Raw genomic sequence first — 22,353 nt, forward strand, 5'->3', positions numbered from 1 at the left:
ACCCTTGAACATGTTGCAGCAAACACTATAAAGTAGAAAACATGATAGAACACATAAATGGGCAATGATTAATTTGATTTTTCTAATGTTTAAGCCTGTAACCTGTTGCCAAATTAATTTCATGCTCAATAATACTTTCTACAACCAAACTTTAGGGACACATTAAAAGCATCAGAAATTGATAAACTAAAGATACAATGGCAATATAAGTTCAATTTTTAAAAATATCTTCATAAAACAAAAAGATTTTAGATGAACTTGTGTGTGTGAGTTACGGGTGACAGGCACAGTGTATATATGCATTTAACAAAACTTACTAACTTCTGTTCATTTTCTTGAAATTTTTTCCCTAATCTGTTTTATCAACTAAAAAATTGCATATACTTTCATTAGACTCTGGTTTGTTTTTTTCTTTTTGGTTTAGGTTTCCATTCCATTTTGTTGAGAGTCAAAAAGTAAGCATTTTTCATATACTACATGACATACTACACACTTTTTTTTCATATACATGACATACTACACACATTTTTTTCATATACATGACATACTATAAACATTTGCACAAACGTACAGAGAGAGAGAGGGGGGGGGGGCATTTCATGTAGGCATGGCATAAATCAAAAAATGTAGATTCATCATTAAAATTATAAAAGAATTATGAATGTGCCACTCAGTAATTATGAAGTAGATCCACCAGGACACACACTATGACATGAAGACAATTGCCTGTTCTAAGTAATGTCATGCCAATTCCTCTCTTTAATAAACAAAGTTCAGTGTTTACTTTTTGAGTTTTGAAGGCCCTGACTGACTATACCCCAGATAATGATAAGGTGGTTGTAATTCTGTCCACTTCAATGTTAATGCCTAAATTGCTGGATATTTTGATTCACATCTTGTACTAGGTGATCTTAATACAGCTAACAAAAGTCGGATATGCCCAATTTTTCCCTCAAATCATTGTAGTACTCTTGTCCAATAAAATTTCCATGCCATGAGTCGATGCTTTTTGTAATCTTTCCGCTTGTTTATGATGGCATTTCCCTTGTCGTGTGTGTGTGTGTGTGTGTGTGTGTGTGTGTGTGTGTGTGTGTGTGTGTGTGTGTGTGTGTGTGTGTGTGTGTGTGTGTGTGTGTGTGTGTGTGTTGTGGGAGCTGTTTTCTAGCTTCTGTTGTTTAAAGCCAGCCTACTGGAAAGTCCTAATGGCCTGTTGTCATGGCAATGAACTTGGGAGCAGTTCAATTCCTCCAATTGTTTTGAGTTAAAGTTGTGGAATTTGTGGTATCTGCAGTCATTATTATTTTTAAAAAAGATACGTATGTCTTTTGAGAGCATAAAGTTGCTACCCAAATATTAAACTATTTGATAGCATGGAAATAATTTTAGTCAACACAGTTGAATGCTATTGCATTACCAAATGTCCTTTAGGAAAGCTCACTTATTTTGCCTCAAATTGTAAATGAGAAATGGCGCTTCCTGCTTGCCGTGCGTTTCTTAATCATATCCGGTCTCTGTCCTTCTCCGTCAAAGAGGAAGTTTGATTGTCAAAACTTAAAGTACGCCTGGATAACTTTTGTGGAAGGGTGCTTTTCACATGACAATAAGTACTTTATAGTGTATTACTTTACAGTGTTAATTGTACTCAACTAAAATATCAATTAATATACCGTATTTTCCAGAATATATCACAGTTTTTTGGCTCACACTCAATTGGAACTTATATATGTTATATTGTGATATTAGTCTATAAAAATATTATACTATGATTCATTATTTTTATTATGACTTTAACGATTAACGGTTTTTCTTGTTTAAATTGTTCTTAAAATGCGACTTTAGTGTGACGGAAAAAAAATACTGCATTGTCTGAAATCAGTCTTATAATAATAGGGAGAAGAGAAAAAAACAGACTTCAAATTAAAAAATACTAATAGTAAACAAAAGTTTTCAACACTCTATTTTACAATAGATCAATGACTTTAAAAACAGTGCATTTAATTGGCAAACAAATGAGGCTTTACACGCATTGGAAAATCTTGACATGACTAGTACTTTGTATACTTTATAAGCTGCTGGATTATAAAAGAACAAGGTGTTGACGATGCATTTTCAAATTTAAAAAAAATCATTATCTAAACAAAACACTATATAACATGGTATTACCCTTCAACGTCTACATATTGTGCCTTTATCTCCTTCATTCTCTTAGTAAGAAGATGCATAGCATACATGGTAAGAAGGATAACGATAATGCCTGTGGCTACGAGCACGATGTGCGAAAACATGAGGTAGCCTGTCATGGTTGGGTTCGAGGGCAAAAACCATACATACACCCAACCATTGTGATAGTTATGATGGACAAAATCGGGCCCCTGTTCTACGATGAGAAAGTCGTGAAAAGTAGGTGAAATGCCGTAGGTGAAGGAAGTCTCATCTGGTCTGACACTTGTTTGTGGTTGGTGTGAGGAAATCTCTTGGTTGGAGGAAGTTTCGTATGGTTTTACACTGGTTTGAGGTTGTTGCGAGTGGCCAACTGTGGTCGTTGCGGTTGTCGTAGAAGACTCCTGAGTGGGTTCCTGGGTTGAAGTGCGACTTGGAGTGACTGTTGTTATGCAAGTGTTCAACTCCTCGTCTCGTAGGGAGTCGAGGGTGCGGAGCATTTGGTACTTTGGACTGTGACATACGATGTTTTGACTGTCAAGAACTACCTGGATGTTTTGTTTCATCCACCTTGCGAAACCTCGGATGCTGCAGGTACAGTCCCACGGGTTGTCACCCAAACTAACCTGTCGCAGTGCACTGGACATAAAAATATCCTCTGGAAGGTTCTTAAAAAGGTTTCCACTCAAGTCCAGCATCGCAAGTTGTCCAAGGTCCTTGAATATGTTGTTGGGAAGGTTAAGGAGGGAGTTGTTATTCAGGAATAATGTTTCTAGTTTATTTAATTGGGAGAATTGTTGAAGATCCAAGGACTGGAGGTTGTTGGATTTCAGTGAGAGCTCGTGTAGTTCGGGGAGACAACAAAACAAGTCTGGGGGCAACTCACTTAGCCTGTCATTAAAATGTAATTTTAGGACCTGCAGCCCGGTCATGTTGGCAAAAAGATTTCCAGGTACTGTGATAAGGCTAGTTTCATACAGGATAAATTCAGGCATTTCAGGCATGTGCCCCATCAATTCAACTGGCAGCGTTATGAGTGGGTTTTTGTAGAGGGTTAGCTTAAACATTTTCGGCATGTTATAGAAGCTCCTCTCGGGCAAAAATTGAAGTTGGTTTGAAGACAAGGTCAGATTCTCCAAGTTCCTCAGTGACCAAAACACTTGAGGGGGAATAGATGCTAACTTGTTGGAGTAGAGATGTAGATACTTTAGGTTGACAAGATTATTAAATAGCTCAGGTTCTAAATGCTCTAGTTGGTTTTTATAAATGCTGAGCTTTTCAAGTTTGGTTAAAGTGTGAAAGATAGTTGCTGGAAGTGTTTTGAAGCGGTTTTTGCCAATGTTCAGAGTCTCAAGGTTTTTCAGCCCACTGAAGGTTCCCGGGGGGATACTGGAAAATCTGTTGTAACTTAAATCTAGGTCCTTCAATTTAGCAAGTCCTTCAAACATGTCAACAGTAATGGTTTCTAGTTGGTTCTTATTTAAATGGAGATTCTCCAGAGCGATAAGCGGTCTAAAAACTTTGTCTGGAAGCGAGGCAAGATTGTTGTATGATAGCTCGACAGATGTCAGCTGTGGTGCAGCATAGAAAGCCTGGGGATGGATTGTGTGGAGCTGGCTTAAAGTTAAACTAAAATGAAACATCAGGTCCTTTTTCTCAAGACTCTGCTCGCTAATGACGTGCATCTTTGTCATGGTCAGTCTGAGTGTATGCATCTTATGTGGCAATTGTTCTGGTGTATCAATGATGGTATCACCCCTGCACTCAACGACGTTGCTAGGATGACATACGCAGGCGATGGGACAGGCTTCGTTGCAGTTGAAGAAGGTCAGTGTGGCCAATATCATTATCAATTCTGCAAAAAAAATGTACCAAATAATAAATCGTAATTACAGTACATTGTTTTTTTTTTTACATCTTCAGTTATTTAAAGATTTGTGAATATCAACTAACGTGACATGTATTCATATAGAGATGAGATTGTATGCAAAATATATTTGTGCAAGATAAAACATCTCCAAGGAATTTTCAAACAACCAAATATAGTAATAATTAATGTTGTACTGACCTTTTAAAGAGAAATCCATCATTTTTTAGTGGTGTGGTGATATTAGCAAGCCCAAAATGATGTTAGAGCTGAACAACTATGGTGATACTTGTCCAAAACTCATCAAATGTAAAAGTGTTCTCCACAATGCAATGTGTTGAAACTGATAACTAGTGAGGAGGAGCACACATTAATGCTGGATCATTTCCTCACATTTCCACTGTTTTGTGATGCAACGTGATGTAACTCAATGCTAGACAGCTACGCTATCTCACTCTTATTATGAAAAAGTAATGCATCTATTTATTGCACTGTTGCGGTGAGTAATAATAAAGCATGTTTCATTAACTATTATATTATAATAATTGCTATCACTCCCTGGTACCAGGTGGTAATCACAGATGTGCTAACCTACCATTTCTCCGTGTTTCCCAAATACTTAGTATAATGTTGGTTGACCATGGCTTCCTCCCATTCAAATTTGGCAAAAAGCTATAATTAATTTTTCAGCTCTATTACACTTTTTGACTTTTTTTTTACATGATAAGCCTAAAAGAAGATTAAACTACCGCTTTATTTTTAATAACTTTTAATATGCACAAATGATTCATTGTGTTTAAAAAAACAAGGTTTTGACCAAAAATTTCATTAGTAATTTAGCAATTAAAAAAAAGAAATATTCTTCACGAAAATACTTAAACACATGAAATGAAACTTGCCGCACTTTACCCCCCCAGAAATACTGTGGCACCTTACATTACTTTTTTTCGTACCTTTTCTATGAAGTCCAAGTAGGAATAAGTCCTAAAATGCTTATTAAATACCAAATATCATAGCTTTCTGTCCATATATCAATCAAACCATAGAAAACACAACTTCAGTGACACATATTTTATTTTTAAAAGTAGCATTCTATTTATATTACCAGAGACAGATGTAATACTTGCTGAGATGTTGTGCTCCATTCCTCCACAATAGAGCGCCATGAAGACAGACAAAAGCGCTAGGCAAATAATAACCCTGCTGCACTTGTCTTGGTGAAGTATTTTCCGGGAGTGGCAGATGATGTACACGTTATAGTCCTACGCCACCGCTCACATGATGAGAACACCTCGAAGGGACGACTTCGTGATAATGCTGGTTAATGATGGTCTGTACTGCTGAAGTTAACAGTGTTCAAATAAGTGATGTTGTGGCTTGTTAAGGCTATGTTGGGCTTTGCAGCAAGAAATTTCAGTGGTCCTCATCCCCCAGTAGTCCCATCTCACACACAGTACTTCCAGAAACAAGCTGCAGACAAAAGAGGACTAATGATTTCAAGGAGAACAATAATTCGACCTTAAAAGAAGTTAAAAGGCATGCATTGTGATCTCTAGAAATAAAAATGTAAAAAAAGGCAACCTACGTTCTCCCCTCTTTCTGGTTATCGGTTTGTCCACTAAATTGGCCGCAATTTCCTTCTCTAATTCCAGATCATCTCTCAGTGCCTCCAACTTAAAGAGATGTAAAACATTTCAGAAAAAAATTGTGCAATGCAGTACATTTGTTTTGCTGTTTTCCCTGTCTATATAGAATTGTTAAGTTAACACGTTATTTCCATACATTTATAAAAGCCTTACCTCTTCTAAATCTGCCAATTTATCAACCAGTTCATAACCTGTCAACAGAAGAAAAAATTAGTAAAGCAAGAACACCGACGAGGACATTCTTTCAATTTGAGTTTTTCCAAATCTTTCACCTGGAGTATCATTCTTCTCCATAGGACCTAAGCTTTTGTGCAGAAGCATTGATAGAATTTTACTCTGGAGCTCCACATCGTCTTTTGGATTCAAAACATGGTTACCTGCATAGACCCCAAGAAGAAAAAAAACATGAAAATGAGCCAGTCATGAAACTTGTTGCATTTGCGTTTCAAGCCTAGAATATTGCAAATCAACCTTCATACCTGCATTAAATAAGGTCCTTCCTTGGACATCTATCACACCCTGAAGTAATAACACAGCCAGGAGTCCAAAGATAAAGTTGACAAGTCTAAGTCTATCCATGATGCTCTCAATGTATGGTCCCAGATGCAGTGCTGTGCAAACTCCTCAAGCCAGCGATTCTCCTCCTCAGGTCCATCGCTTCAATATATGTATCTTTTTTTTTTAGGATAGAGGCGGAGTCAGTCAGCCACGTGCGTATTAAATCAATAACATGTCACTGTTTGTGTCGTCAATAGTCGCCCATTTGACTGGGGCTACATCACAGCTGATGGAAATATGACGTTATAAGGAAGGCCAGTAACTCTATATCACGACGACACCAGCGAATCAAGCACAGAGAGGAAGCAATCAATCTGCCTGATGGTTATGAGAAAACTGAATCACATTTTTTGGCACTTGCTAGTCTTTTTCTTTTATATTAATTAATTCCTTAAATAGCTCCATAGGATTGTGTCGTACAAGGAAGCAGGGCTAAGTAAATTGATCCACCAGACAAGCCCCCCCATGCCCCCAAAGTGCATTATAGCGAGAGAAGAGCTCCACTCCAGTCTTGGCCGCAGGACTCATTTGGGGGTGAAGGAACATTTATCAGCGGGCGAGCCAACTAACCAGCACCTCACTATATCACTTCACTTTGTGCGTCAAATGAAGCCATGCCAGAAAAGCAGGTATCGTTTGGGCGTGGTGTTAAGAAAATGAGCTGGCAGGCACAAGATGAATTTGGCTGGTCAAAGTATCATAAAAGTTCCTCCTGGCTTCCAGGCTTTAGTCGAGGGCCCGTTGATATCTTGCATCTCCTGTCTAAGTGTGTTTTTTCTGCGAATCCATCACTTAAGATATTCTGCCATTGAATCTAAATGGAGAACTGAAGCTTAAATGAGCTGTGAAGCAAAAATTGAATTAAAGGTCAATGTTGAGATTGGATTGCCAAAGGCTGAGTCGTAAAAATAAAATAAAAACTTTAAGATGTGATGAACTAAAGATACGGTTGTCCTACCAATTTGTTTTCTAGCAGTCACCTAGTTCAAGGTCTGATTTTATTCATTCATTTTCTAAACTGGTTTCCCATCACAAAGGTCACGGGCAATCCTGGAGCCTATCCCAGCTAACCACGTGCACCAGGTATTTCACTCATCATGGAAAACAACAGTATCCTTTTATAAATTACCCTAATTATCAAGAATTTTAGACAACATCTGTGGAAAACTCCTTGCGGTGGAAAATTGGTTTGCTTTGGTGGTAAACAAATGGTATCCGCAGATTGCAGGCTGACATTCAGTTGGCTGAATTTTTGCCAGATGGATTTCTTGCTGCCTAGGGGACGCATAATGGAACCACGTGAGAAAAGATACAGTTTGAAGAGAATAGATAATGGGAATGAAACAATACAGTATGTGGAACAAATACTAGTAGGATTCTGGTTATATTCGTGCAGAAGTGTTGCTGGCTCTGATGTTTCACTAGGGACTGATTGGTAGTCTGCGCTTTGCAGAAATCCATGTGCCAGTCTTAAAATTACCTTATATGGAAAATCATTGGTACAGGTCAGAGATGAACCTTGCAGTTATCAATCTGATTTTAATCAAATTACTGCAGCGCTAATGAAAAAGGCCAGACCTTGGACTATGTCAACGTGAAATATTTTTTCAAATTACATAGTTATGAATAGGTTGCATCTGGAGGAATACCCTAATGGTGTTATTGATTGTCCTTTAAATTTATCACTACGTATAATGGAAAACTATTATTATTACAATTGGCTGACACTAGAGGGGGTTGTTCCATTACCATTATTGTCCCTGTCATGTGTCAAACCATTCTAAATATGTCATTTGTTCTAGCCATTCTCTCTGTGACGCCCTTGGTTTTGTGTTCTCCTCATGTTTGTTCGATTACATTCTTTGGATTCCTTACCAATAAATAATATTTTCATATAGGACAACCTTGTGCTCATTCCGATTAGTGACGAGCCTGCAGCTGCTGGAGGCGGTCATTGTGAGCAAAAACTGTGTCAATGTGCTTTATGTTGCGAAGTCTACGGCGGAAGTATAATTGTAAATCTTCAAAATTAAACATATACAACACACTGTTCGTCGAATCTCTCTTGTGGTGAAATTATATAAACCTACATTGATTTTAAAAGGTGATTTTACGAAGATAAAAGAAAACCTAATCTTAGTGAACATTTAATAAGATACAAAAAAAACATTGTTATAATATTTTGACATGAACAACCAGAAACGGCGCGGAAAGCAGACTTTAGTATGGTAGGCGCGAGACAAGAAAGAGATGCTTGTCAAAATCTGACACGCTAGCTGGGTTGCTACTACGTATAGAGAAAGGGAGAAAGAGGGTGGGCACCGAAACCAATCAGGGACGGTCCACCACCTGAACCATCCGTCGTTCTATAATTTGAGGCGATCAATCAGGCGATCGGCGTGTTAAACCTTTGATGAAAAACACGCACTTTACGGTCATCGACTCCGTATGGGTGACGACATGGCTGAGTGTAACGTTAGCATCGACCAGGACAAACTACCTGGAGTGAAAGAGGGTAATGTGACATCCGTAACATACTTTTTTGAATTGTCATATTTTACCATATATACATAGGTAACACATCCGATTCTGAAAAGTTGGTAAACACAGGTGTTTTTACCGTTGATCTCTTAGGCTGTTGTTTTTCCACGTTTAGCATAGACTGCTAGCATACGCTAGCAAGATTGCCTTAAATCTGAGCATTTAATTAATTGCATTCTTAATTCATAATTGATTCAATTGTAATCATTTATCAGTGGTAAGTAATTGTCGGGAATATGGTGGATATGCTTTGAATGGGTTAGAAACGTAATGGTTTGTCATAGGGCTGACAATACTTGAATATTTGTTGTTAAACACTAGGCAAAGTTGACAGGAAAGGTTTGGCAATGTACATGATACGACTATTTTTTGTTTAAATAAAATAAAATAAAAACGTCTATAAGACTAAATTAATTTTATTCGCACTTTATTCAATTCTTAAATTTCGTTCTCATTAAGGCAACGTATTTACTCTTTGATATCAAAGGCATCTGAAAAAGTGCGCTAAATTCCCAACAGCCAATAACTTTTTGCTTATTGTCATACTTTTATGTAAATCTGTTATCTCTAAATCTGAAATTGTCTTGACAATTTCTTGGTGCATTTTGAATCTGTAGCTCCGCCCACTGGCGTTCGTACCTGTCACTTCATAGAAAAGGTGATGATAAACAGGTGAGGTGGCATCGGGATGCGATCTAGTATGGCAATCTGGGTTGTCGTGGATGATGAAAACAGCAGCTGCTCACTTTTAGATGCTTGTTATTCTGCTCACAGAGATGAGCATGGCCAGTCTGCAGAGGGTCTTTGAAAAAAGCTGTATGCAAAGGGTTCTCCTTCACTGATAATGTGCTTTAAAAAGCTTTTCTTGCCTGCCACACTGTACTTCAACCAGTAGCTACATTTGTCCTCGATGACTTGTAATCCCAATTTAAAATGACAATAGTTAGCCTTTTTTATACCATACTGCCAGAACTGGCGCCCATAAGGATTTCTGGTCTATACAAGGATTGAGTAGCTGTAATGCATTATAGGTTTCCTGGTTAAGAAGATTACCCATATGGTAGGGACATGTGAATTAAATCCCACCATCCTCTATGAGTCACTTGGGGCTTTGTCCATTCAAGCATCTGTTTAACCAGTCGTCTTCTAGAGCTGAAGTGTAATTTTTACGGTATTACCAAAAGACATTAACAACAGTGTTAGATTAACAAATTAAACATTCTAAGAGTTAACCGTTGTTGGCCTATTGATTCTGGAATGCCTGATTATAAAATTCAGATGGAAACGTGTTTGTCATATTCATTTTTATGCCGCTAAATTTCCCAAGGCAATTTTGCTTGCTTGGGATGAACTACAGGGACATCAATTAGCATCAATAGGACATCAATGAATGGCACTGGCAGTGCTTCTGTTTCAAATGGATTGGAAATGAGTTCAATAGTGACAGTGAGTAAAGGGAATTTGTTAAGATTTGTAAAGTCTCAATATGAAATACTTTGAACTTGAGTAGAAATCTCCTGCTCCTCCTCGTTTCCACAGTAAATGCCACCTCTACCAATGTATAAAACCAATTTGGAATCCTGAAATGAAAACTGAACTGCTGCCCCTTGTAGGTGTAACAGAATATTTTATAAATATGTACTAGTAAAATGGAGAAGCCAGAGAAAGGAAACCACAAAGTTGCTTTTTTAGTCTCAATATGATCAGGCAAAAAAAAACTGTCATATGCCTCTGTTTCGGGGAAAACACTTAGTGTGTAGATTTTTAGTTCTTTTTCTTTTATCAGCCAGGCATCCCACCCTTTGTTCTGTACTGCCATCATCAGATACTTTAAATAGAAAGCTGGGTAGCTCATATTTTCTTAGAATCAATCAATCACTCAGGCACAAACAAAAATATAAACGAACTTGCAGCACAAAACCAGTGTTCTTTCACAGCAAAAGTGTAAAAATTGAATAAAAAGTCTGAGTTCAATCACGATGGTGAAAGAGTTATTTAAAAATGATGATTCTAATTGAAATGTTAATTATTGGGAATTTTCGTTCAATGTTGTGAAACCTTGACGTCTTAACAAAGGCTGACATCTCTTATTTGTTAGCTACACAGGTCTGCTGAGAAAGAAGCCCATTGTTTAAGTAAATGAAACAAAACTAAAAATGAGTAATGCGTTGTTGTTGTTTTTTTTTCTCCCCCTAGTGTGCCGAGACTTTGCTGTACTGGAAGATCACAGCCTTGCCTACAACCTCCAGGAACAAGAGAGTAAGCATTTTTTTTTTAAATTAATCCTTTAAAATAAACAAAAAAAATATCCTGTTTTTCCGCGAGAGCAAAGAATCCTTTTTTAATCTACTTGTCAACCAGGAAGCTAAAATAGCGTAAATGCTATTGCCATTACTTTGTTTAAACGCCAATTCCTGCACTTCCTTCCAGACAGACAACATTCCCTTAGACGAGGGGTGTCTAACCAATTCCACAAACCAATGAAATTCCTGCTAAAGCAAGCAGCACCTGACTGAAATCATTTGTAGATCAGTTTAGTGAAAAGGCATCTCCTTCATTAGTTGGAACGAAACCCAAGACTGTCTCTGGTCGTAATGGAATTGGTTTGTCACCAGTGTCGTAGATTATTATCAAGGAGCCGCCCGGGAAGCCCTGTTTATTTGAAGCATGACAGAGCTACCGCCTCTTTTTCACACGAAACCATGTTAAGCCAAACCCAGTAGACTATAATTAGTTGTGGTTGCCGTGCCAACCAAAGCATTTCATTGTGTTAGTGTTCAAAAGACGATTTGCTTTGGTTTTTGGCTACTGAATTCATCCATGTCTGTCAGAGCTTTTAGTGTAATTTGTTGAAGTTTAGAAATGTGTTCAACACATGTTTAAAGCATGGGCAATTAATGCGGCACGGTTCAATCCAGTTTGAGTTGGTGAGGATAAGCGGACTTGGCAATGAACAAATGAATTTGCTTTGATCGTTGCTGTCCTTGTGTCGTTGTTAAACCAATTTAAGTCAAGTGGTCTGTGACAAAGACTCGGCTGACATTCATTGGTTTTGGGATTGAGGGCTTCTCCTTTTGAGCGCAAAGTTACGTGCATGAGTACGATGATGTAAGGCTAACAAATTAAAGAACAAAAACAAAGCCGTATTTCAACGTAATCGTTTAATTTGAACATTTTATGCCTTTGTATTGGAAAGGTGTCCTTGCAGTCAGCCAAAAACAATATTGCAGTGTCAAGTCTACCGTCCTGATACTACACACATGGGTAGTTGTCCTCCAAATTATGTGATATCTCCTGTGGGACTTGGTTATGTGATGGACATTGAGTGATAAGACACCTTTACTCGCTTTTAAAATTTTATGTCTTAAGAAATATAAGTCAGTGTCTTGAAAAGAAACAAACTAAAATAAGTTCCCAATGACTCTTCCCGATTTTCAACAGAGGTGACTCACCGTTTTAACCTTTTCAGCTAGAGAACAGCTACCTTATGTTGCCTCGTGCTTGTGAATTACCAGATGTAATTGGGGCCAGTTCTCAAGGAAGTTGGCTTTAAGATGGATAGTCAGGTCAAAAAGATCGGCGCAAACGAATGAGTGATGCTGTCCACGCTTACCGAGTGCGTCAGGCGGCAGGATTTATCTTCTGTTATGGCCACAACGTGCATTCCGCCAACCTTGGAATGGCAGAGCAACAACAAACATTCATTTCTCAAGTGTCTTTTGAGTTTATCACCAGCGAATGGCGAGTGAGTCTCCTTGCCTTTCATCATGTTCCCAACAGGCAATCCAAACAAACAAATAGACAAACATCTTTAACTCAATGATCAGTAAATATGTGATTTATCATTCATTGTGTGCAAATACTGCTTTGTCAGAGCATGAGAGAACACTGTGTAATGTGTGTTACAGTCGAGAGCCACTTGGCGTCCAATGTCCACAAGAGCCGGCTAGTGCAGCACGACCTGCAGGTGGCCAAGAAACTGCAAGAGGAAGAGGATGAAATCGCCAAGGTGGTGATCAAGAACCAGCATGTTGCTATGTGGGTATTTCACACACGCTGACACGGGCAAGCTTCCACAAACTTGTGCTTTGTGGATGTCAAAAGTGTGCCTCACACTGTAGGCAGCAATTGCATGTTTAGCCAAAGATTTTACAGCAGTGCCCCGCCTAGTGTTGCTGTGTCAGTACAGACACTTAGATGGCCTAGTGCGGCATTTGGTCTGTTGCCACTCAACACTTGGCTCAATCTCTCGGGAGTAAAAATCCTTTTCTGTGCTTTGCATTTCAATCAGCAAACCGCCTGCGTCCGGGTTCGGTGCTGTCATAAAAAACACATCCTTGCTCCACGGAGATAAAATTGACACCGTTATATTGCATGGGCTTGCTGACAGATAATGTCCCCACAGACTCTTTGGTTTTGAACAGGTAAAAAAATGTCAGCTGTTAATGCCAGAGCACATGCGTCGCGTGATCAAATGCTATGTATTATCTATATTACGCAACCGCATAATAGTTGCGTAGTAATAATAGAATATTTCTGGTGTCCTTCAAACTGTTAGGGAAGTTGAAGACTTTATTCAGGCAATTGGCTTATTTCATTTAATAAGATGGTGTTGTCCTCTTTTTCTCACCCCATGCGCACACACACCAACATGCGGAAACCCCAGAGCGCGCCAAGATAACGAGATCGCCCATGAGATTCAGGATGAACTGGTCAGACAGGCTGAGCAACAACGACTGCAACAGGAGGAGAAAGATGCGGTAAGGAAGTGCATGTACATCCATACACACACATTTACAGTTTAGAATGGCTTAAATGCCTCGCCCTGGAAATACATTAAAAAAATAAAAATAAATTGAAACTACTCAAGAGTCCAACATGGTTAACGTCCACCAAAAATGCAACTTTAAACGTCTTCATTTCTATAAAGGAATGTTTTCGAAGTATAAAAATGGATTTTGATGAATTGGAAAATTGAAGGGGATGAAAGATTGCTTCTCGTATAGCACAAAAATTATAATTTGCTGCTTAATTCAACTGTTTGCAGGCTTTTGCTCGTAAAATGCATGAGAAGGAGATGAAAGAGGAAAGAAGACGGCAAAAACAACTAGATGAAGAGTACTACGAGGATACAGTAGGTGAGGAGAATACTGCGGCTTATCTCGAGTACAACTGGATTGCCTCTCAATCACTCTTTTGATTAATTTTCAAACATGAAATGGTACGTCAAAAGAGTGACAGTTTGCAGCAATCGTCTAACGTGGTAACCTTAGTATTCCTGGTTACTATCCCTTGACTTGGAAAAAAAATCATCAGTAACAGTATTTTCATTTGTCTAAAGTGGCCTATGTCCGATTTTAAAATGTTAACAAGGCAAACATGATAGTAATGATAAACAAATTGGAGCGCAAGACCTTGGCTAGCTGATAAAATAGGAACGCTGGTGAAGCATACTTTTTTTTTTTTAATCTGAAAAAATGTGCCTTAGAAATTAAAAACATTTTCCATCAACAAAATAATTTATTCCAAGAAAAAATATACAAATCACGGGACAGAAAATAGATCACTAAACAAAAACAAAAAAAGCTATACTGCTCGGTGTCCAATTACAGAATAATGAAATCACAGAATATGCACAGGAAATGAGTATGACTTTTTAAGATGCTCATTCCTGATTCGGTTTTGCCTTTAATTTAAATAGTAATTTTTTTTTTTAATCAAATGACAAAAAATTTTGATAGTGAAAATTTTCTTTAGCAATTAGTAGTAAACATTGAAAGCATCTTGCATGTTTCTGTAAATATCCTCCGCAGGCATAATATTCGGAACTGAAATGTTTTCAATGGAACATTATTGGGCAATTCTTTTGGAGGTGTGTGGGTGTGTGTTTGTCTGTAATGAAGGCTCTCACAGGAAGCGAGTGCCTATTTTTATCCTAATCCAGAGGATCAGCGTTGTACGCAACCCAGCGTGTGGTTGGAATAAGTCTTCGCTTTACGGATCAGTGTTACAGTAGTTTAATGAAAGAAAGAACACTTTGGCTCCAATGCCTTCAGGTACTTTACACCTGCAGATCCCCCTGCCCGTTTTTTTCTTCATAGTCAGCAATGTCCTGAACTATATATAATATTTCATCAGGTTGAAAAACATAATAGTTCTTCTTACAGATGATTTAACGGGTAGGATATCACAGAAATAGAATTGGTGTTTGGGTGAATTCATTTCAAAGACTGTCTGCATTACATAGTGTAAACGTCAAACGCTGCATGGCATCACATTTCTTCAACATGTCAGTCCTCATCTTATTTGTTCTCTTAAGGATTTGTAATCTTGTAAAGTCCTTTTAATTTAACATCAAACAAATACTTCATCACCCCTAATATTCGAGGCTCGTGGTACTTGGCCGTTTGGTCGCCGGACTTTTGGTCGCCGGACGTTTGGTCGCCCGGAAGGTTATTGATAATTATCATTTCAAATTTTTGCTCAAATTCCCTAAATACAAACTGTGAATTATTATTTAGTCATACTTAATGCCCTATTAATTATTAGGCTAAAGAAAAGCTCCAAATTTCCCGTACTTTTATGTGACCTATATTGTGTTTTGTTGGAGAACTTAAGACCCTGACTGACGTCCCTTCCTAAGGGGACAACTCATGTACATACACACTCTTATACACTCACACGTCCGCTCAGTGAAACTGCTCAGGGCCATTGTTGGCTTTTATTGATGCGTAGACCGTGTTGTTTTACCTTGTTTTGTCGCCGGACGTTTGGTCGCCGGACGTTTGGTCGCCGGTTGTTTGGGTCGGAGCGACCAAACGTCTAGTGATCAAAAGTCCGCCGACCAAAAGTCCGGCGACCAAACGTCCGGTCATGGAGGCTTGTAGCCACCGTTCTTCCCGGGGAAGATCCACGACTAATTGACTAACCGGTGAATTAGAGTTTTGTCTTTGTAACTTTTCACATGCTTGCTAGTATCATATCGCCCGCTCTTATGTTACCCTTTTGTGTATTTCGTTCCTCCCGACTCAGCTGCGAGACAGCTTCTCGACCTGGACAGGGCAACGCTCCACACGTCTAGCTCCGCAGGCCGTCATGACATGTATTCTCCAGTGAGCTCCCAACGCGAGCAATCGCCAGATTATAATTCAATGGAGTCGAAACGGAGCCGGTACCCAAAACAGGATCTGGCCGAGCATCACAGCCGCGCCAGATACCCCGAGCATTCCCTGCCGGCAGAGGGAGGCAAGGGGAGATTTGCTGAGCCATATCCAGATCACCCGCTCCCCGACAAAGGCAGGCACGGGGACAGACACCCTGATTACGAACCCGTCGAATTTAGAAGAACACGTGACCTAATGGGCGAGGACCCCAGTAGAGTAGTGAAAAAGAAAGAGAGGACAGCCCATTCCCCTCTGAGTCCGAGGGAAAGAGAGCAGGGCTGGGAAAGAGAGCGAGACAGGGACAGGAGATATGAAAGAGACCATGGCAGGGAGGTAGAGCGAGACTCTAATATGAGAAAACATAAGTCGGACAGGGATCAGGACATGAGGTCAGGGAGAGGAGGAAGAGAAGGGGAGCGCTTCAGAGATGGAGAACACGGCGAGGACAGGCCTGAAGCTAGAGACAAGCAGACACACAAAAGCAAGGACACTCAACGAGCAAGGGCCCGAAGCAGAGAAAGGGTCCTCTACGATGATTCCGTTGAGCCGAGGGTTGGTCGGACGTCCCGGGAGGAGGAAGAGGATGACGCCAGGTGGGACAGGCGGCGCCAGCGGATCCAATCTGGCCCCGATGAGGTGTTTGAAGAGCACAGGAACAAGGAAGGAAGAGGTAACAGAGAGAAGAACAGAGAGAATCGCACACCCTCCAGCGGCGAGACAGGTACCACGCTGAGCCCCTAATTGGGCGATGTGGGCGGCGTTTGTGTTGGTGTGCTTCAGTGGCTATGGCAATCTCAGGTGGTGGGCTGATCTAAGCGTGCCAAGGAACTCAACAATTCTCTGTCAAATTTGCAATTTGATGGCTTACAGTGATTGTGTTCTTTCCTCTTCTGGTCTGGTTTTCTCTCCCTTTTGCTGTAATCATGCTATCAATGGTGAAGGATTGAGTGAAGCTAGGTTTATGAAGTTAAAATTAAAATCCTACACCAGCTTTCATTTAGGGGGGCTTCGCAATCTGCCCCCTTAAAACAAAACAAAAATTGCAAATTGACTGGTTTGTGAATCAGTTGACAACTCTGATCCCTAGTGACTAAAACAATCAAGTGATCATCATATGCTACCAATCATTTGGTCAATTGTTGTTTTTATTGCGTAATATTGCCAAACGTTGACTTTCACAGGTCGAATTGTGCAAAAAGGGAGCGGAGCTGTCATTGATCCAGAGTATGGACTTGGCGAGGCCACTAGAGACCTGACCAAGCTGGATTTGCGTGAGCAAGAGCTCAAGGACTTGGAGGTAGCCAGGAGACTGCAGCAGGAAGAAGTCAAGGTGAATCTTGAATAAATATATTTATTATACGACCAACCACAACATGGTGGCGACTGTTTTTTTAATTGTGATTACAGTTTATATGGAACAGCTCAGAGTCAAAATTAATATTTTGTTTGAGTGTGTAGTAAAGAATATCAGTACATTGTGCCAGTGATGCTAAAGTTACGGCATGATCGGTATGCATTATATAACCTTCGTTTGCAAGCCTTGCTCCATCACAGAATTGCAATAAAGATACATTAATTCCCATTAAACTGCCAGGCAATGCGGCAGCATGCTTAAACTGTCTTGTATGCAGACGTGTGCCAACCGTGATTAAAAAAAAAAAAGACATCAGCCAGTGAACCAGTGAGTGATGTGTTTTACTATAATGTAATATTTATGTATAGCATTTTTATCGCCCAGCTTTCAGAGGAATAACTAATCCCTCTGTGCTATGTATGCTGTATGGGTGTGTTTTGTCCTCATTTAAAATGCTGTTTTGCTTATCAATATTTTATCCAATTTGAATACCTCAAAAACTATTCAGATGTGGTTTCACTATATTTTGAAAGAAAATAAAACTGGCATTTTTTTTCTCCAATCTGTTTCAGGCAAGCAAGAGCCATGTTCATGCAGCCCAAGTTGCCCAGGATGAGGTACGTCCTCCAAAACCAATTTTTGTCGTTTGGGATCCTTCCGCCTGGATTTACATTTTGCAAATATGCCCGAACAAGCATTGGGCAATCTTAAATTAATTTTGGAAATAGAAGCGGTTTGGGACAAATTGCCGACAAAAAGAGGTTAATATTGCCCAGCACGTGCTTTCATATAGGATTATGACATGAAATATTTTTATTCTTCAGGTTTATCTTCCTCCCACTGATTCATGCTTGATATAAAAATCCTAAAACTGTGACTCAATAATTTACATCAATCATTTTATCATTTAAATTTCAGGTAGCAACTATGTATAGTTACTGTAGCTAACGCTGTCCAAACTGTGGCAGGAGATGGCCCGGCAGCTGATGGAACAAGAGAAGAAGGAGTACAGAAAACATCGAGAAAGGGAGAAAGAGCGGGAGAGGGACCGAGAGGAAAAGGAACGTGAAAGGGAAAAAGAGCATGCCATGGAAAAGCGGCGACCAGAAGGAGATTACAGGGTATATTCAAAACCATTTCTCGAATAGGCATATCTATTTCTAGTCTGTTTAATACGATCATTGCATGACCCAAAATGTGATGTTCTCGCATCTGTTCATGAGGATGTTGTTTTTAAATGACCAGAAATAATCACTTGTCCCATAAAAAGTCAACAAATACTTTTTCTTTTTGTAAATTACCAGCCAAATTCAGAAGATGTTGTCCGGCCTCGAACCCGTGATGACTATGATCACCAGAGGCACAGGAACCACCACAAGCCTTCCCGGTATCAACACACTTCTATACAATCAGCCTGAAGTATAAATGTTGTTTTATTTCTCAAGCTGTCGTTTTTAACGCATTTCCTGAATTGTCAATCTTGTCGCCACGCTAGGCCACCTCATCCTCGTACCCACGACTATGAGAACGTGAACCCCAGTTACGGTTACGCCGAACACGCTTCCCAACGGGCGCCTGCCAGACCTGACGCTGCGTACAAAGGTGATGTGTTTCATACTTTTTGCCAGGTGGCGTTCTAGTATAGCCTAATAGGTACTTTACACCTGTGATATCTGTTACTATTTCACCAGATATGAGTTTTCAAATGTTAACTTGCTAAATGTGAACTGGCATTGCAATCGATGTCAATTGCTCATTTCGTTGTTCGTCGACACATGTCAGAAATGTCAGTAATATTCCAATTAATGCTGGAATTATGTGGTCATGTGACCACAATTTCTAAATCCAATTGACCTTTGGGTTTTTTTTTTGTTCTCACTTTCATCAAACGACTTTTGACTCAGACGCAATAACAGCAAAAAAGCAGCCAGAAGAAATGATGCCAGCTGTAATAAAGAAAAAAATGATCTCAGGCAAAACTTCAATTCCACTTTTCGCTTGCCTTCTGATTGATGTCTCGTCCTTTTTCCAGGTGCCTATTACAAGCGGTGACTCAGGCTCCAGACAGGCTGTCAATTGTCCTCTGTCTCCGCCCTTATTTATCCTTTTGTCTTCAGCCATTCACACTCTCCTGACCAAAAGCCTTTGAGCCATCGAATGAATTGGCATTTTCTTTTCTTCTTTTCATCTGTAATCATTCCATTTCAAAGCCACCAGAAGAAAAGAACATGCTGGAACCTCACTCATATTTTCATTCCTTTTTTTAAATTGTTATTTTAAGTTATGAATTCGGAATTTTCATACATCCCACTCAAAAAGCAGCTTCACCTAAAATCGTCATTCACAAAATTCCTACTGGTCAAAACAAGGCTGCGTTCTTTGCCATGCGTCATCCAACTCATTCCTTTTTTTCTTACTTTTCATGGGATGCGTCTGCTCAGTCCTACGTGGCCTCAACATTTGGCAGCTGTTCTGCTCATTTTAAAAGCCGTCATCAGCGTGCCATGCAACAAAAATGCAAAAGAGCCTTTTCTTTTAATCAAAATGCTGGCAGTTGGCATTTCACTTATCCGCCAACCTTGAAGTTGTCGCACTGCAGAGGCGGACTGTAGCGGATGTCATTTAAAACACCGACACCCCCTTTACAATTGACCCTTGGTTGCATGCTTGCTGAAGGGTTTAAAGCTCTACATGCCTTTAATCTCCACATAAACTAAAGAGTGGGTGGCCATAAATGGAATGCCAAAGCATTTGATGCTAATCGTTTTTGACAGGAACCTTCACAAAACCCACTTTTTTTTTTAAAATGAAAATAATGTTTGTAATGAAAATTGTGCAGTATGGATTAGCATGCCTCGGTAATGGAAGAACTCTAAACTGTCCTTACTTGTGCATTTGTACCCTTCGAAATGAATGACTGTTTGCCGTACATTTGATTTTTGCATTATATTTGTGTTTGAAGCAATTTGGCATTGAACATTGTCATTTTTGGGGAGCAAAAAACAACTGCACGCATATTGCATGTGCTCTTGTGAGATGCTTATTCCCTACTTTTCTTTAATTTGTGCAATTTTTTTAAGTTTCATGTGGTACCAAATTGGCCAACAAGGGAACAAGAACATCGTGTCATCTTATGTTAATGTCCATTTTTAAAGGGATAAGAAATTTTAATGCAGTCGTTTGCTGGTTATTCGTTTGATTCTTTGTTTTGTTTTTTTCCAATTATATGCGGGTAGTTTATTCCGATTGATCTGATCTGCTTGGAAAGCCACTTACAATCCACATCCGTTCTCAAAGGGACATTCTTTAACCGTTTTTACTGCTACTTCATATTCCGTGTCGTTCATATTGAAATCATCCGGAGCGTGCAAAATTAAAACTTGGTTTGTCGATGAAATGTCACCTCCCTCTTGCGTATATCTCCTGCTATGTCATGTGTGCATCAGTGACAGTCATTTATAATAATGTGTAGTGAGTGTTTCCCATTCACACGATGGGATATGTGCCATAATTGTCATTACCCAAAATCACTTAGAGATGAAAGCGAAATTAGTAACGTGATCGCCACCTTGTGGGCTTGTTAACTATGGCAGCTTGTCAGTGTTGAATTGTTCATCTTTTCCTTAAATGGGGATAGGGAAATCTATATAAACTGCTCAGGAGGTGTGTGTACACTGGTGCGTGTTATGTATGTGATTCACGTTAATATTGAGCAGGTTATTTGATTTTTGATTTTGTTTTTGTATTTTCTTTTAATTTTAAACAGGGCTTATATGCAATCTCTTATATCAACGTGCTGGAACATGCTGTATTTTGTCGCTTTTTTTTTTAGGCTACATCACAATGGAATAATTTCGTTTACTTATTGCATCTAAACTTGTAATAAAGCAGGTTTCAAAGTCCGTGACTTGTTTTTTCAGTTTTCATGCCAAAACTTCTCTAAACCACAATAGGACGTTTTAAACCAGTAATGCCGGTGTTTGTTTCATTCCAACCAATCCTTCTACCGAAGCCCTAATAAAATCTGCGTTACATAAAAAAAATTATAGTTATTATAGTTTTGGCTTTGAAGATAAATTATGTTTACATCAACGTTTGACATTTCACGTTTGTGCTCGCCTCTGTTCTCATTAAAAATAAATGAAAGGCAGACCGGTTGGTGCGAAAAACCTGTTTTTAACTACATGTGTATCATCAACTGTGTGCAAATGCAAATATTGACTACAAACTGGAAGAACATTGACAATATTTTGAGTTTGAGCTTGAGGTGAATACAATACATAGAAAAACAACTTATTTTTTGTGATATTCTCATTTAATCATTTTTTTGTTTTGTTTTCAAGAACTTATTTAAAAAAAAAAAAGTTTTATTGAGGTATGAGTTTTTGACAAAACTATTAAAATAGGAATAAAATCTGTATCTAGGACAGTCCTGAACACAGCAATATATTTTAGAGTGAAAAAGGCTACATTGTGTGGTAAATAAAACAAATGATTCACCTAATCCACCTGCTTCCTCGTAACATGCGACTCATTTACATCACTTGAAACAAAGAGTCCAAGAGTGCTTGCTTCAAGCTCTTTATTTACCACTCCCAGAAAAAAAATGTACTGTAAAACTGACAAATTATCCAGAAGACTAACAGTGATATTCAACAAAACCATACATTATGAACCTACCTTATTGTTTACATACTATGTGACAAAACTGCAGGTGAAACAACACCTATACAGTAAAAGTGCAAATCTTGCAATTTGTAGTTACCTTGAATAACCATAAATAATAACTTTAATGTCATATGTAAATAATGAACTTATTTTTTTGCAGCATTCACACAATGAATAACTGCATAAATGATGCTAAAAACAAGGCACTCATTATAATTACCATCTCAACCAAAACTGGTTTACCTAATGATCCTTCTTTTTTAACTCTTTCAGTCCCAAAGATGAGAAAATTGGCAACCGGAATCCATCCAACATTCCCGTCCACAACTTTAACTCATTCACTCCCATTTGCGGCAATATGTCCATTTGAGATGGGAGGGATTGACTGGCATCCCT

The 22,353-nt window shown here is 39.0% G+C and overlaps 3 protein-coding genes across 5 annotated transcripts; 1 reads left to right on the forward strand and 2 right to left on the reverse strand.

The window, feature by feature from the left end:
* Positions 1-1,995: 1,995 nt before the first annotated feature.
* Positions 1,996-4,330, reverse strand: LOC144078497 (uncharacterized). The gene is made up of 2 exons (XM_077606592.1): positions 4,229-4,330; positions 1,996-4,015 (listed from the first exon to the last, which is right to left on the reverse strand). The coding sequence occupies exons 1-2, from the start codon at positions 4,248-4,250 to the stop codon at positions 2,160-2,162; spliced, it is 1,878 nt and encodes a 625-aa protein (XP_077462718.1). The 5' UTR covers positions 4,251-4,330; the 3' UTR covers positions 1,996-2,159.
* A 753-nt stretch (positions 4,331-5,083) lies between these two features.
* On the reverse strand, positions 5,084-9,803 carry uts2d (urotensin 2 domain containing). Of its 2 annotated transcripts, none has more exons than XM_077606596.1 (6): positions 9,412-9,803; positions 6,153-6,330; positions 5,946-6,050; positions 5,827-5,864; positions 5,613-5,700; positions 5,084-5,497 (listed from the first exon to the last, which is right to left on the reverse strand). In XM_077606596.1, the coding sequence occupies exons 2-6, from the start codon at positions 6,250-6,252 to the stop codon at positions 5,472-5,474; spliced, it is 357 nt and encodes a 118-aa protein (XP_077462722.1). In that variant the 5' UTR covers positions 6,253-6,330; positions 9,412-9,803; the 3' UTR covers positions 5,084-5,471. The 2 variants fall into 2 exon arrangements, with proteins under 2 accessions (XP_077462722.1, XP_077462724.1); XM_077606598.1 differs by lacking the exon at positions 9,412-9,803 and adding an exon at positions 8,107-9,024.
* On the forward strand, positions 8,452-21,191 carry ccdc50a (coiled-coil domain containing 50a). 2 transcript variants are annotated; one of them, XM_077606593.1, is made up of 12 exons: positions 8,452-8,746; positions 10,969-11,031; positions 12,681-12,810; positions 13,439-13,532; positions 13,820-13,910; positions 15,805-16,656; positions 17,117-17,265; positions 17,862-17,906; positions 18,258-18,410; positions 18,594-18,676; positions 18,785-18,891; positions 19,322-21,191. In XM_077606593.1, exons 1-12 carry the CDS (start codon positions 8,680-8,682, stop codon positions 19,339-19,341), a joined length of 1,854 nt encoding a protein of 617 aa, XP_077462719.1. In that variant the 5' UTR covers positions 8,452-8,679; the 3' UTR covers positions 19,342-21,191. The 2 variants fall into 2 exon arrangements, with proteins under 2 accessions (XP_077462719.1, XP_077462720.1); XM_077606594.1 differs by lacking the exon at positions 15,805-16,656 and having other exon boundaries at positions 8,461-8,746.
* Positions 21,192-22,353: the final 1,162 nt, after the last annotated feature.

This window comes from Stigmatopora argus, chromosome 8 (genome assembly GCF_051989625.1).
Source record: "Stigmatopora argus isolate UIUO_Sarg chromosome 8, RoL_Sarg_1.0, whole genome shotgun sequence".
NCBI lineage: Eukaryota > Metazoa > Chordata > Actinopteri > Syngnathiformes > Syngnathidae > Stigmatopora > Stigmatopora argus.